The 16600-nt window shown below is 37.0% G+C and overlaps 1 protein-coding gene across 2 annotated transcripts in view; it reads left to right on the top strand.

The window, feature by feature from the left end:
* The window catches only part of NS1 (Class II aminoacyl-tRNA and biotin synthetases superfamily protein), a 242321-nt gene that overhangs the window by 42081 nt on the left and 183640 nt on the right, over nt 1-16600 (top strand). For both annotated transcript variants that reach the window (XM_089814410.1, XM_089814409.1), the window contains exon 2: nt 4724-4792. In XM_089814410.1, coding sequence (XP_089670536.1) covers nt 4724-4792 — 69 coding nt within the window. The remainder of the gene's footprint in view (nt 1-4723; nt 4793-16600) is intronic.

Here is a 16600-nt window from a genome sequence, read left to right as displayed (position 1 = left end):
TTGAGTTTGAAGAACTTTGGAAGCCTTCATCACTCAGGTACTTATCAATTTTCATGTATATGCCCTAGGGGCCTGCTTCAAGCCATAGAGGACTTTCACTAATTTGAGAACCTGATGTTTTTTACTAACGACCTTGAAACCAGGAGGTTGCATCATGTAGACCTCTTCTTGTAGGTCACCATTCTGGAAAGCACTCTTGATGTCCATCTGATGGACCTTCCAGCCAAATTGTGCTACCGTAGGGCTAGGAATAATCTGATTGTGCTCGTTTTTGTAGTAGGAGCAAATATCTCCTCATAAACAATGCCTTGACGTTGAGAAAAACCCTTTGTAACTAAACGAGCTCTGTACTTATCTAGAGTACCATTAGATTTGTATTTGATTTTGTAAACCTATTTGCGGCCAATGGGTTTCTTCACTGGTGGAAGATCAAAAAGGACTTATTCTTTAGCAAACTCTAGTGTTTAGATGTCATGGCCTGTTCCTATTCTGGAATTCCTTTAGCCTCGGAATATGTTTGATGTTCAAACAAATTGTGAATGTTGGCCATGAGAGAAAAGTTAATGGACTCTGTAGGTTTTCTCTTTTTTAGAGCAATTTTCCCATCAATGAGCTCATCATTACGAAGATCAGCAAGTGTCTTAGCTCACCACTTAGGCTGAAGAGTAGAATGACCAACATTAGTACTAGGAGATGCTCTATGAATAGTTTCCTCATTAGAAGAATCCAGATCAAACTTAGGTGAAGCATCTACAAATCTGGGTAATTCTGTAGGAGAAGCTAGAGGTGTCTGTACAGGGATCACTAGTATAATTGGAGCTGCAAGAGCCCTCCCATTAGGTGGACCTAATGGAAGTCTAACTCCCAAATCATGAGCCTTCATAGGCTGGTTTGCTGTATCAGGAATAGGAGAAACCAACATGAATAGTCCTCGCTGCTCATCAAAGACTACATCACGACTGTACAAGAGATGAGATGTCTTAGTGTTGATCAAGCGGTAGGCTTTGTGAAGACTACTGTATCCAACAAGCATGAGTTTTTGACTCTTGGCATCCAACTTGGTGTGTGACGCATTAGGGATCCAAACAATAGCAAGAGAGCCAAAAACTTTCAGGTGACTGATTCTGGGCTTGTGACCTGACCAAGTCTCTTCCAGAGTCTTACCTTTGATTGCTACTGTGGATGACCGGTTCAAAAGATAAACTGTAGTCTTAACTACTTCTGCCCAAAACTTCTTCGGAACATGTTTGTGTTCAAGCATGGATCGAGTCATCTCGGTGATTGTTCTGTTTCAACGTTCAAGTACACTCTTCTATTGTGGTGTGTGGGGTTTGGTTAGCTAGTGTTTGATGTCATGAGTATCCAAGAAGCTAGAGAATACATTATAACAAAATCCCCCCTCCCATTGTTTGACTTAAGAGTAATAATAGATTTCCCAGTCTCTTTTTCAACTAAAGGCTTAAATTTCTGAAATACAGTAAATGCTTCTAAATTATTTTTGAGAAAAACAACCCAAAATTTTCTACTGAAATCATCAACAAACAACTAAAAATACCTAGACCCAAGAACGAAAGGAGTGGCCATAGGGCCGTAGATATCGGCATGAACAAGCTGAAGTACCTGATAAGCTTGCCATGAATCGCCATTGGTGAAACGTGTGCGATGTTGCTTCCTAGCCTGGCATATGTCACAAACTCCAAGCAGCTGAGTCTGAATCTCTTGCTATCCGAGGCCAAGCTCTTCCCGAGCAAGCTGAGAGAGATAATGCACATTTGAGTGCTCATATTGTTGATGACAATGTGTGGTAACACAAGATCGCTGAGCAGCCATAGCTAAGTCCCGAGAATCACCATAATCAATAAGTTTGAAAAGACTGTGATCCTCAAGATCCACTGCAGCAATAGACTGAGTTGCCCTGTTAGTGATGGTACACTGATGTGAATTGAAGGTGACATCCAACTGTGGAGAATGTTGCGACAACTGATTGATTGAGAGTTAATTAAGTTCCATCTTTGGAACGTAGTACACATCATGGAAAATGAGATTCCTCTCAACAGACTGAATCTAAATGTTGCCTTTGTCAACAACGGTGTACTTTTCTCCGCCACCAAAAATAACAGAATTTGAATAAGGCTGGTAGGTAGTGAATCAATCTCTGCAGTGGGTGAAATGATGAGAGGCACCTGAATCAATATACATGCCAGACAACTTTACATGATCTACATGTCTTTTAGCCATGAAGGGTGTAAAAGACAAATTTCGTTGGATTAGTGTGCTCTTCAATATTCACTTTGGGTTGCGAACCTGATTGGTTAGATTGAGAAGCTAAGCGTGTCCGACATTCAACCTTCATGTGACCATACTTGTGGTAATAGTTGCATTGAATGTTCTTTTTTCTGGAGCCTTTTGTAGCTAGAGCAGAGGCCTTCTGCTAAGACTTGCCTTGATCCTTTTGAAAGGATTTAGCAGCAAATACTTGCCCTATGAAGGTGGAGCTGGAATTGCTATCAAATTGTTGTTTCCACCGATCTTGCTGAAGTAGAAGTGTGAAGACATTTGTGAACTTCAGATCAACACCAATAGAAGTAATGTTGAGAGTCTCGATAAAATGCTCGTAGGACTTGGGCAAACTTTTGAGGGTTATGACCACAATGTCTTCTTCCTCCATCTTGTGTCCAATGGCAAGCAATTGATCACAGATTTCCTAAATTCTATTCAGGAGTTCTTGGAGCGATTTACACTCATCTATGATAATAGAAAACATATTGTTCTTGAGAAAGAAAGCTCTGCTTTTGTCTGAAGTCTCATGAAGTTTCTTGAGATGCTACCATATCTCAGCAGTTGTCTTGCTAGATGGAATCTAAGGGAGCTGATCATTAGCTAAGGATAATTTGAGAAGCATCATTGCCTCCTGATTATTTAGATCCCATGTATCTTGATCAGACCAGCTGCAGTCAGATGCTTTGTAACACCCAGAACAATCTGATTAGTATTTTGATATTCAAATATTGCTATTATCAGCTGCTTCCATGTGCTATAATTTTGACCATTGAATTTTGAATTGCCCTCGAGCAAAATATTAGTTAGAGATGCGATAAGATCTTTTTCAATGAAAAAGCGTGAAAATCTATAAGGGTACATACTTCGAGGCAAAAAAGGGATGACCTAGAAAAATTGAAGGCAAACCCAGAAGAGAACTTGAAAACCCAAAAAGGATATGTTGTCAGTTATTGAATCTGCTGGCTCAAAAATCGAGGTACCCAGAAAAATTTGACAACCCAGTTGAGCTCTCGAAAAACCCATGAAGAATCTGTCATCAAATTTTTTTTTTTGAGCCAAAAATTTAGGGTTTTTGACAAAACCCTAGTTGGCGGCCATGGAAGGAAAAAGTTGCAGAAAAAATGGTAATATCAGGTAGAAGACGACTGATTTTTCCACAAAGAGGTGCATTCTTGCAAAGACGTTGCTGGAGATGAAGGTTTTGACATCAAATAATGGTCTTACGAGTGCGTGAATGGGAAAAATGGCTGTAGGAAAACATCTGCAAAAAAAAACATTGGTCTTGCGAAAAAAATGATTGTACCCAAAAATCAGTTGGTTGCTGAAAAATCGATGGTAGAAGGTCATGTATGAAGACCAAATGCTACTGCAGGTTGCCTTTTGAAGACCGCTTTTGGATTTTGCAAAAGTGCATTTTTCTTCACATGATGGATTTCTCAAAACGGAAACTCTAAATGGGTTGTAGAAATGATTTCAATTTTTTTTTAGCAAATAACTTCGAAAGAACTTATAAATTTTTCGATTTTTTTTGAAGTATTGGCTCTGATACCATCTTACGAAGTAATTGGTAAAATACTTGCTTGATATTAACAAAGACTGAAAGGTCATTATATACAAAAGAATGAAGGATGTTTCTGTAGGAAACAATCGTAACGTATAGAAACATACCTCTTCTAGCAGCTAGCTAATAGAAAACTAACAGATAACTATAGGCTAACTAAATATTAAAAACATTCTAATATTTACAATAGATTATAAATAGATAACCATTAACTAATAATAGATAATAATGGAAGCTATCTATTATCAAAATACTTATAATGTTTTGCATCTCTTCATTACTAGGAAACACTTCCACATTTGAGTCTACTGTGTGCCCATAACTGTGGTTATGCTACAGGCATATTGAAACATATGTTTACCTTTATAATTCACATTACATTTGTTGCTGGCAACTTCTTCATCGCTGGAGAATCTTGAAAAAAACAAACAAAAAAACTTTAGATATTAATGGCCAAGTTAGAAATCTGGTCAGTAGCTGCTGAGGTTTGTATAATAGATGGCATGTAAAATCACAAATTGTCATGTTACCCTCATAATCCCATTCTTCATTTAGTGGAAATTGTCTCTAATCCCAGTTGTAAATAAGGAAATTATGGGTAAAGTGGACCTAGAGATTACCTTATTATTTCAAAATCCTCTTCTTTCAACTACATATATGTAATTATTTACTTTTATTATATTGGTCATTTTAGTTATAATATTGTAAAGGATTTACTTCCTTTAAACATTTAAGGAGGTAATTTGTATTATCAGTGTCTTTTGTACTGTTTGCTTTTATAATTTATTTCCTTTTGTTTCCTGTTTCCTTTGAAAAGCTTTTTTTGTGAAATTTAACATGGTTTTTATTACGCATGCATATTTATTTCTGACATGATTTCAGGTGAACGATGGTTCCTGTTTATCAAACTTACAATGTGTGACAGCTTCTGATGTTGAGGGATATGACAAGGTACCATTTCTTAGTATTTATGTAAAATTCTTGAACCCAACTTGCCAGTTTTATTCTTTCATTTAATCCTTTTTTGATTAGTTCAACTTAAAGATACATGGTTATGTTATTCATAGAAAACTATTAAAATTGTCCTATTGCTTGGAGGTGCTTGTCAATTCAACATATGGTATTGAAATACAGGCCTGTTTTATTACAGATGAGAGAATTATGCCAGAAATCTAATGCATTTATTTCAAGAAGCATAACCATAACCTTAACCTTAGCAATAAACATAAGCATATGAATTTTTGAATTGATAGATCAGCTATAACATCTCAGATAAATAACTATCCAAAAAATTATTTGTTCATCCTGAGGAACTGACAGATGACAACTTGTCCTACCCGTCATTCTTGATCCACTAGCTCATTGTCTGGAGTGATCTGTATTGACTTGGAGTCAATGATTTGATAGCAGTTGCCACTTCTGGCAATGTTTGGAATTAATTATATTTACTCCATGTTCTTTTTGTAGCCACTCCTATCTATCACTTCACTTGTAGATGCTTATCCACTCCATTTTCACTGCAAAGCACATTTCCTGTACTGAAAACCTTTGGAAATCATCATATAATAATATCTTGAAAACTACAATATTAGGTAGCACATCTTCTCAGGGCCATAACTTTCTACTCATAACTCTAAATTTTAAAACCCTTTGATTTGCTGGAAAGGTATCAAAGAGAACTAGTTTGAGTCCTACGACAATCATTCTAAAGAACCGACAACACTTCTGACACCCAATGCTGCTCTGAAGACCCTAAAAAATGTGATTTTCTGTAAGGAAGAACATATTGGAAAATTATATTTTCGGATATTCTGGTTTTTTCTCTCCCCTGTCGGCTCCAAAATGATTCTGGACCTTACCCAACATTACCTGGATCATCCTCGAATTGTTCTGGATGATTTTTGTCATGTTCTGTATTGGCATCTTATAGCATCATAGCGCTTGATCACTCTTGATATGAGCTGAATCACCCTCATTCACCAGATCATTCCTTCCCCCTTGAGAGGCAATAGGCCCTATTGCCATAGCTTGTTGCAAAAGATGAGGAAAACACTCTGTAATTTATTCACTGGTGAATCATTTACCTTGGTGCACAAACTGGCCTGCTTGGACAACATGATACAAAGAAATCTGTGCACCACGAAGATTTTTGAAATGCACATCCACAAGCTGATTGCCAATTTACCACTAAGGGAGTCATGGCTTCAAGATTCAAATCCCCAAGATGGACTACCAGCAACCTCTGAAGTAGCCAATAGAGGTCGAAAAAGTGGACAAAGCAATTCCACATTAAAACAGGATGAATTCCCAAAAATGGCAGAATGTTCAGTTCAAAATCTTTCTCTCCAACCATCTTGAGAATAGTATATGGACCATATCGCAAAGGGCAGAGCTTCTTCTGTTGCCCCTCTCTCCTGTATATGCAGCCAGAATTTGTCACCAACCTGAAAACTATGAGGTGTTTGGTGTTGATCATGGTGCTCCTTTTACTTTTGATTGACCTGCTGTTCTATCTTATGAACATGTCTTTGAAGGTGGCAATTTTTTTCAACAAAGTTTGATTCTTTATCTACCTCCTGCTCTGCATTTGAAGGTTCTTTTTCAGTGACTAGAATAGAAATATCAAGAGGTGCTAAAGGTTGATAACCCAAACGATCCTCAAATGGACTGTGTCCAATAGTGCCATGGATTGTATGATTATAACTGTGTTGGAGATGTGGGAGACTCATCCCAAGTGTGAGGATGGTGAGAATGATACATGCATAGTATGTGAACAATCATACAGCTAACCACCTTAGTTCTCCCATTGGTTTGTGCTAAGTTACTGATTCGGATGTGGATTCCAGAAGCGGATATGGGATGCGGGGATTTTTTTTTTTTGGATGCAAATGCAGGAGGAAACGTGTGTGTGTGTGTGTGTGTGTGTGTGTATACACACACACATAGACACGTAATTATACATATAATATATGCAAATAAATGCAAGAAATATACAAAAACAAATCATTTGATAGTATGAGTACGATACTTAACCCTTTATCAAAATTCAAGATATTTAAAAATTCATATGATATATCAATATGCGCTTGTCCACTGTTAGAGTTTAGTCTTAGACAATAAGTTCAAATAGGTCATGTTCAAGATTCCAACAAAATAAAAACTTAGTTAATGATTGTAGATTCAATCAACTAATATGCATTAGAGTGTGGATCATAAGGATTCGCAAGAAAATCCACATTCTCATCATCATCTCCAATTGCTGAAAGATCATTTCAACCAAACATGGTTCCACTTATGCTAGATGCAATATGTGCCATGCTATCATCATCACCATCTCCGATTGTAGTAAGATCATGAAGTGTTGCATCCAAATTTTCATACTTAGGGGCTACATTGCAAAGCTTTGTTGCGCCTTCCTTGTAATGATTATTCTTATGTGACAAAAGAAAAAAGTTAGTGTGGACAAAGACCAAGTCCTTAGCTTTCTTGGAGCCCAACTGGTTGTGCTTCACAGAATGGATTAAGGAGTATGTACTCCGATTCCTTTCAGTAGCAGAAGAACTAACAACCTAGATAGTTGTCACAAAACATGCAAATGAAAAGAAAATTAATTTTAAAGAATGTGTGAAATACTAAATTCTAGAATGCAAGTGTAAACATAAAAAGTTTAAAACAAAACAAAATTAAATACTTACTTGTGATAGGACCTTGATTGAAAGAGGTTGAAAATGCTTGAAAGGTTGACCATACATGTACCACGATGTGATAGCTCCCACTCTATTTTGGTCTTTTAGTGCAAATGGAGAATGCTTTAATCTTGAAGCAAACAGCCCAAATTCTATCCTCACTTTTTCATGCATTTTTTTCAGTGGGAAGAGTCTTGTAAGAGCTTTGTGGCACCCCTCAGCAACCTCCTCATCCGCAAATGGTGCAATTCTACCCGGCATACCAAGTAGCTCTTCACTATAGTACCTAAGAGATAAGGCATATGCAAGGAGGTGCAATGGGGTAGTCATCTTATTCCAAAGATGGTGGATGATTGCTTCCACTTGATTGCATAAGGCTTCGTGTGGGGCCACTCTCATGTGCTTGTATAGAATGTTTTACCTTCTCAACCATGGTGTCCATGCCATCATACACATCCCCCAAGCAAGGTGTATCTTTATCAATAAAGTGGAGCATAGTCATGATGGGCTCGGTGAAATCCAATACATATGCCACACGAGCCCACTAACTCCCGTTCAAGACCAAATTCCTAATCCTTTGTGCTCCTTTTAAATTTGAGGCCTTCCATATGCCCCACTTCTTACTGATGATCATTTGGCTCATTGCATCTTTTACCTTGAGGAGTCATTTCATAACAATTGTATGAGATGCAAAATAGGTCTCAACAATCTAAGCAAGTTAACAATATGTCAATTGACAATTTTTTATATAAATTTCAATTTTTAACTAAATTACAAATCCATGAAACTTAGTAATTTAAAAAAATTTAATTTACCCTCAACAATTCCAATATGGAGTATGCTCAAAAAATGGATTGTGACATGTGGTGGTTTGTCACAAACATTTGTATCTCCTCCCCATCTTGGTATATTTTCTTCACCCAATCTATTTTAGTGCCAATCTTTTGCATAATCAAGTTAAGGGAGTGAACAATGCATGGGGTCCAAAAAATATGGTTATACCGACTCTCAACCAAAGCACCCGCACCCCTGCAACTTTTGGCATTGTTTGTGACCACCTGTACCACATTCTCACTATCCACCATCTCGATGGCCTCAACGAGAATTCTAGAAATGAATTCGGAATCCTTCACTTGCCCTTCACAATCAACAACCTTCAAAAACATTGCCCCTTAGGGGGAAACTAGAATCACATTAATCAATAGCTGGTTTCTTGTATCCTTCCAACCATCTGGCACAATAATTAGACCCAAAGTTTTCCAAGATTTTTTGATTGGTTGAAGGTTTTTCTCTATATGTGTCTTCTCTTGTTGCAATAGAGTCGTACACACCTTTTCATACCCTGGGCTTGTGTAGTCAGCTAGTGATTCTACCATTTCCTTCCAATATGGTGATCTCACCAAGTTGAAAGGAAGCCCATTCGCATAGAAGCAACGTGCAATAGCTTCATCAACACGGTCTCTTGCCTCCATTTTGAATGCTGTGTGCATTGGGCTTCTTTTGCGGGTTGAAATTCCCACTTCATCCTCATCCTCTCCTAGCATAGGTACTTGCAAGAATGGGTGTTGGGAGGATTCTATTGGTTCAGTTGGTGCATGCATCTTGCTCTTTGAGGATGGACCTTGATGTTAGCCTTTTTTTGATCTATTGACCAATGCATCAGCAACTTCTTATTCTCTTTCAAATGAAACTATTTTTGTACTAGTCGTCTCGATACCATTTTTGCCTTTGCACATTCCAAATCCTTTGCTAGTAGGGCCCATAAAATGAAGCTTCACCTGGGAATATGAGCTATTGAAAGGTTTTCCTTTGTTACTTTGACAATAATTGCACTTCCAAAACTACGAGCCACCTCCTGCAACCTGTAATATTTGTGTTGTATGCCTCCACAAAGGAGAACCTATATCAGTTTTGAAATTATCAGTCAGTCCCTTGTCCTCCTTGGCCCCCCACCTGAACTTTGACTAGCACTACCACTGGCATCCATTCTTGCCTAGTTTTTTGCAACCTATTCTATAAGAAAATAAATAAATTTTAACTAGGTCCTAACAACTATGAACATCATGCATACAAGTGGAAAGAAGTGAAAAAACTACTAAAATAGATACCCAAACTTGATTCTTTATATCTTTAAAAAAAAAATTTGAAACATTTCTTTAAGAGCTTGAAAAAATCCATCAAAAACTCAAAAAAAATTATGAAAATACTCAAGAATGGGATTGATCATTTACCTTGAATGATTTAAACTCCTTTGAGAAAGCTATCTCTCACCCTTTGATTGATCCTTTTCGAAATGTTGGACTTGGCTTCACAATGACAATGCAAACTAGAGACCAAATGAGAAGTGGTTGTAGGTGCAAACAAAGTTCCAAAATGAGTTGTGTATGCTTCAACATTCAACATTCACCTTTAGGGTCATTTTAGGGTTTCATAGAAAAAAACAACCTAAAAAAATCAATTCAAATACATGCATATTAGGCAACTTAGGTTTTTTTTGGGTTTTTAAAATGTTTTTGGCCACTGGGCCCGCAGGTGCTCCCTAATGTGTCTGGAAGCTCTGTGGAAGTTGGTCGAAAGCCAACCACAGGCGTCTGGCCAACGTCCATAGGGCATCCTCACGAATCTTGCATCCGTCTGCATCCGATTCGAAATCTAGGCAAGACTAGGATGAATCGGTAACTTAGGGTTTGTGGATGGAATGCTATTGCCTTGGTGAGCTTAATGTCCATTATTGCCCACAGTGTTGACCAAGATTTTCCCACAAATATACTGTCCCTATCAGAAATAATACTTTTTGGCAGCCCAAAATGAATCTAGACAAGAGCAAAGAATAGCTTGGCAGTGTCTTCTGCAAATATCCTTGTGTAATGTCCCTACTTTTGATCCCTTAATATTTTAGGACTATTAACTTTTAACTTCCACTTCAAGAGACTTCTTCCTCTAAGACCTTGATATTGGTATATTGCTTATGTATTTAAATCACTATATATAAATCTCTTTGATAAAGAAACAATATTTAATATGGTTTTTGACGGAGGTATTACCACCATATAATGGGGGTTTTCTTGAACATACTAGATTGATTGTATATCCCAAATGTCGATAAAGACTGAAGAAACAAGGGCGAGCCTTATTGCCATTCCCTCTATTCCAGTTTACTCTCTTGGTTGTAATTAAATTACATACCTCTGTTTTGGCAGTATTCACTCTCAGCTGATATTTGTTTTTACGATTTGGAAATCACAGATTGGATGAGCTATATTACAGTAATGCAAATATTGAGTATTTCTCTACCACCAGGTATGGTGATCTGTGTACTTGAGACCATTTGTATGATCTACCTTATTGCTCTGCCCTTCACTGGTGACGTGTCTACAGGGATTATAGTGGTTTAAAGATTGTCTTGATTGAATTGTTTATCCGCTCCTAGAGGGGTTGAATGCCCGGTCTTCTCAGTTTAGACTGAATAACAAGTACAAGTATCATGGACTCCAATTTGTCTTCCTTGCAAAAAATACTTCTCTGCGTTCATTCTCTCCATGCAAAAGGTATTATGTTTTTGAAACAATTACCTTACACTTCATTCAAACTACTTCTGACATTATCCGCTTTCTGTGATGGCTCCAGCACTCAGTGGTGACAAGTCTTGCTTGCATTAGGTAGATGAATACTAACCGGGTGCTTCTACTTTGCCGCTTGATTCTTTTTTAGCTTGTCTAATGATTATTGTCGATTACCTTGCCATTTGATTATTGTTCATTTTCTGATTCAATGCCAATTCCGCCAGTTTCTGTCAGCTTCAATCAGCAGTGATAATTCGTCTTTGGTTTGATGATGTTCATGTCTCCAGTTTGCATTAGATAGATCTTTTCGCTATTGCTCTATGGTTTCATTCTATGTTTCGATGCTTTATATCCTTGATATTGTCCACTTCATTCATTGTTCCTTATCTCTGTTGTGCGATCTGTAACTCCAATTATTATTTTTTATATTTTTTATATGTTCTCCCCCTTTTGTGCAAGGTCTCCACCTTTATTTATATGGGTGTTTATATTTGCAAGAGACACGTAACTTTACTCAAGCAATTAGGATTATTTATTCCTTAAATAGAATATAATTATCTTTTCAACTATTATTAATAATATATTACTATTTAAGATAAATTATTAATTATATTGTTTTATTTATTCATATTAATATTTTATTTTGATTATTATTATAATCATTATAGTTATAATTGTAATTAATTATAACTATATATTGTTATATATTATTTTGATTATCTAATTATTATTATTATAAATCCAATCAAAAAAATGAGGACATAACACCTTGTAGGCTATCATGATAGCCATTTTCCAATACACCACAACATAAACACAGTCATGATCACATTTGGTAGTGCCTAAACGAGACATAAAGTCCATCCAAACCAATTGCTATATTCTTTCCAGATTAGGAAGTGACGTAGAAAATCCTTTTTTTGTTCTGTTTGCAGGCTTTGCAATAGCACAGGCTACATATGACCAAATGACATCATGTTGCGTCTCGGGCCAGTAAAAATACCTTTGAAGCACAACAAATGTTTTTCCAATGCAAAAATGTCCCATTGTTGGACTATAATATGCCTCCCATATCATCTTAGCCCTTTCTTTTGCAAGAACACATACACGACCCATATATCAAAGAATTCCATTTTGTAGGTAAAAGTTAGAACTTGCTTACCTTGCTTCAGTTGAGTGTAGATTTTCGAGAAGTCGTCATCCATAGTATACATGTCAGGCCATTCCGATGTTTCATATCCACAGGAGTCCAACGCCACAAGTAGTGCAGCGATTTGCGGTCTACTCAAACAACCTGCAGCCTTGCTACTGCTGCCCTTCTTGTGCCGAACATTGATGTGGAATTGTTGCAAGTCTGTAGACCACCTCTTATGTCTATCATTCTGCAACTTGCCTTGTGTTTGCAGAAATTGTAATGGCATATGATCTGTATGAATGATTGTCGCTTTACCTAAAATGTTATGCTTCCATTGTTTGCAGGCCTATACAGTGGCACACTTCTCTTTATCATGTATGGGATATTGACAAAATGCATATGAAATTTTTTCACTATGGTAAGCCAATGGATTATCATGCTGCATGATAATTGGCACCAAGGCATAATTAGATGCATCACTTTCAATTTCAAAATGTTGTTGCAGATCAGGGAGTGCCAGGATTGGTGCTGAGCATAAACTACTCTTTAATTTCTCAAATGCTTGCTGTAGCACTTATGTCCAAGCAAATTTTGCCTTTGAACCACCTTGAAGTACTTGATTCGTAGGCCATGCCAAATCCAAGTACAAATCTGCGATAAAAATTGACCAAACCCAAAAAAACTACGAAGCTTTGTGATATTCTTAGGAGAGGGCCAGTCATTGATGACTTGAATATTTGTAGGATCCACATGAACATCCCTTATGTTGTTGTAATGTTGAGAGTATCTGCTCCACATGTTTCAAATGCTCATCACATGTCTTACTAAAGATGAGAATATCATCTAAGTAGACCACTACAAAAAAATTAATGAAAGGCCTGAGAATATCATTCATCATTCTCATAAATGTGGCAGGGGCATGCATCAGCTCGAAAGCCATCACCGACCATTCAAACAATCCCTCCTTGGACTTGAAGGCAGTTTTCCAAGCATCTGCAAGATCAATTGGCACTTGCTGGCATCCTGATTTCATTTCAATTTTGGTAAAGAACTTTTCCCCATGCAGGTGATCCAAAAGATTATCAATGCGAGGAATAGGATATCTACTCTTCATCGTAATCTAATTCAAAGAATGATAATCAATACATTGTCTCCGTGTGCCATTTTTCTTTCAAGGTAAAACAATTGGGCTGCCACAAGGAGATGCACTCGGCTGTATATGACCCTTCCAAACTAACTCCTCAATTGGTCTTTCAATCTCATCATTCTCTAAAACTGACCTCCTATACAAAGGTCCATCTAGTAAAGGTGTACTTGGGATGATGTCGATTGAATGTTTTTTTTGACAATGCAAGGGAACCCTTGTTGGTGAAGTGAAAATATTATGACATCTAGCCAACATTGTCTCCATTTGCTTTTGTGAAACCAAGATGGTTGTATTACAATAATAGATAAAGTCATCTATTATTAGTTAATGGTTATCTTGTAAATATCTTAAGCTTTAGTTTGCTTTCGTTTTTTGCTTTCTCTAGAATAGAATGTTTCTATTCTTTACGTTCATTCTTTTGTATAAATTGACCTCTCGGTCTTTGTTAATAACAAGCAAGTATTTACCAATTACCTTGTAATATGGTATTAGAGCTAATACTTAAATTTTTTTGGAAAAATTTATAATTTCTTCTGGAAATTATTTGTTTAATTTTTTTGAAAAAAATTTCAGTCGAATTTCTCAAAAATCTGCTTAGGGTTTTCTGCCTGGACAAATCAAGTGTTGAAAAATTCGCAGGTTTTATACTCTCCAAATTGCGGATTTTTTTGGGTGTTTTTGTGAAAATCGTGCGATTTTTTCTGCAAATCGCGGCTGAGTCTTGGTCAGCATGCAACCCGTGAGTTTTTTTTTTCTGCAAACTCGAACTCCCATGCTGCCTAGACTTGGATAAACTCATGACCAAATCAAGAGGTCATTTTTTTAAAAACGGCTCTGTGATTTCCGAAATCTTATCTCTACTATTTTATAAATTTGCCACTGTTTTTGGAAGAACAAATCTGTCTTTTTGGCATCGTCTCAGCCTGTAGTCATGCTTTGGGCAACAGATCAGACATCTTTTTCCACCAAATCTGCCCTTTTTTTGATCTCCAATCCGACCGCTAGGGTTTTGCCCAATACCCTAATTTTTGGGGTCGAAATTTTTTTTGTTTGCAGATTCTTGGTGGGTTTTTCGAGAGCTCAATTAGGTTGTCTATTTTTTTTGGGTGTCTTGATTTTTGTGCCTCAATTTTTGAGCCAGCGGTTCTAGAAAACAACAGCAAATTCCTTCTGGGTTTTTCGAGCTCTCTTTTAGGTCTCTCTCCGATTCTTCTAGGTCTTCCATATTTTTGCCTCGAAGAACGTGCCTTCACAGTTTTTCATTGAAAAACGTGCCATGGCATCTTTGACAAATATTTTGCTCGAGCATAATTCCAAATTCAATGGTCGCAATTATGGAACCTGGAAGTAGCGCATCATCGCAATCTTTGAATATCGAAACATCGATCAACTTGTTCTGGGTGTTACGAAGCGTTTGACTTCTCTAGGTCCTGATCAAGACATGGGATTCGAATAATCGAGAGGCAGTGATGCTTCTCAAATTATCTGTAGCTGATGATCATCTTTCTCAGATTCCATCCGGCAAGATAGCTGCCGAAATCTGGACACATCTGAAAGGTCTTCATGAGACTTCCGACAAGAGTAGAGCCTTCTTTCTGAAAAACACTCTGTTTTCTATTGTCATGGATGCCACACCATGCTCCAGGCACACTTGAATCGGATTCAAGAAATCCGTGATCAACTACTTGCCATCGGTCGCAAGATGGAGGAAGCGGATATTGTGGTAATCACTCTTCGGAGTTTACCAAAATCCTATGAGCATTTTATCGAGACTCTCAAATCACATCCACTGGTGTTGATCTGAAGTTCACTGATCTTTGCGCCTTGTTGCTTCAGCAAGATCGGTGGAAACAACAGTTCGGTAGTAGCTCCAGTTCCACCTCCACTGAGCAAGCCTTTGCTGTGAAATCCTTTCAGAAGGATAAGGGCACTTCAAATTATGAACTTCTGTACTCTCGGAGTTCTAATCCTAAATTCAGTGGGTTCACAGATTCAGATTAGGCAGGCTCTGTTGATGATAAAAATTCAACATTTGGATGTGTTCAGTTTGGGATCCGGTGCAGTCACATGGACCAGCAAGAAGCAACAAACAATTTCTCTCTCTTCTACAGAGGGACTGTTAAGGCAGGATGTGAAGCTATTTAGCTTCGTCAGATGCTTGGGGATATGCAGATGTCATCAGCAGGACCGACTACTCTGTTTGTTGATAATGAAAGCGTTATCAAGTTAGCACGGAATCCAGTCTTCCATGAACGAACCAAGCATGTGGATGTTCATTGTCATTACATACGGCAACTAGTTGAAGACGGGACCATAGCTTTGCAGTATGTTCCTACCGCAGATCAGACTGCAGACATTCTCACCAAGCCTCTTGGTCCTGATAAGTTTGTCAAATTTAGAGGACAACTCGGTGTGTTCGATAGATTAACCATTAAGGGAGGGTATTACAATAATAGATAAAGTCGTCTATTATTAGTTAATGGTTATCTTGTAAATATCTTAAGCTTTAGTTTGCTTTCATTTTTTGCTTTCTCTAGAATAGAATGTTTCTATTCTTTACATTCATTCTTTTGTATAAATTGACCTCTCAGTCTTTGTTAATAACAAGCAAGTATTTACCAATTACCTTGTAATAGGTAGCTACTATGGAATTCTTATTACTCCTATTTTCCTTTTCTTGTTTTGAACATATCATCAACAATACAATAACTCTAGAATGAGCAATAAAATGTCGACATTATTTTGCATTAATTAAAGAAGTAGATTTTGTGGGGCTTACCTCGGGGATTCAATACTTCCCCTCATCCACCTTGATAATAATATTATTACGATAATAGATGATTGTCTATTATTAGTTAATGGTAATCTATTTTATATATTTAGTTAGCTTTTAGTTAGTTGTAGCTTTTTTTAGCTTTCTTTCAGGTAGAATAGAATGTTTCTATTCTTTACGATCGTTTCCTAAGGTAAATCGTTCCATTCTTTTGTATATAATGACCTCTCAGTCTCTGTTAATAACAAGCAAGTATTTTACCAATTACTTTGTATTATGGTATCAAAGCCAATACTTTGAATTTTTTCAAAAAAATTATAATTTCTTTTGAAATTATTTGTTAAATTTTTTTGAAATTATTTCTAAGATTTTTTCACTAAAAGTTGTCTCGGGTTTTCGTTTTTGTGAGACTTTCCTCTGTTTGCATCTTGGAGATTAGTAACCAAAACTCACAT

The sequence above is a fragment of the Cupressus sempervirens genome, chromosome 2, assembly GCF_028749045.1.
Source record: "Cupressus sempervirens isolate cs-2001-9-10 chromosome 2, ASM2874904v1, whole genome shotgun sequence".
NCBI lineage: Eukaryota > Viridiplantae > Streptophyta > Pinopsida > Cupressales > Cupressaceae > Cupressus > Cupressus sempervirens.
Note: the sequence above shows the minus strand (reverse complement) of the source record. Positions and strands in the feature narration are given on the sequence as shown.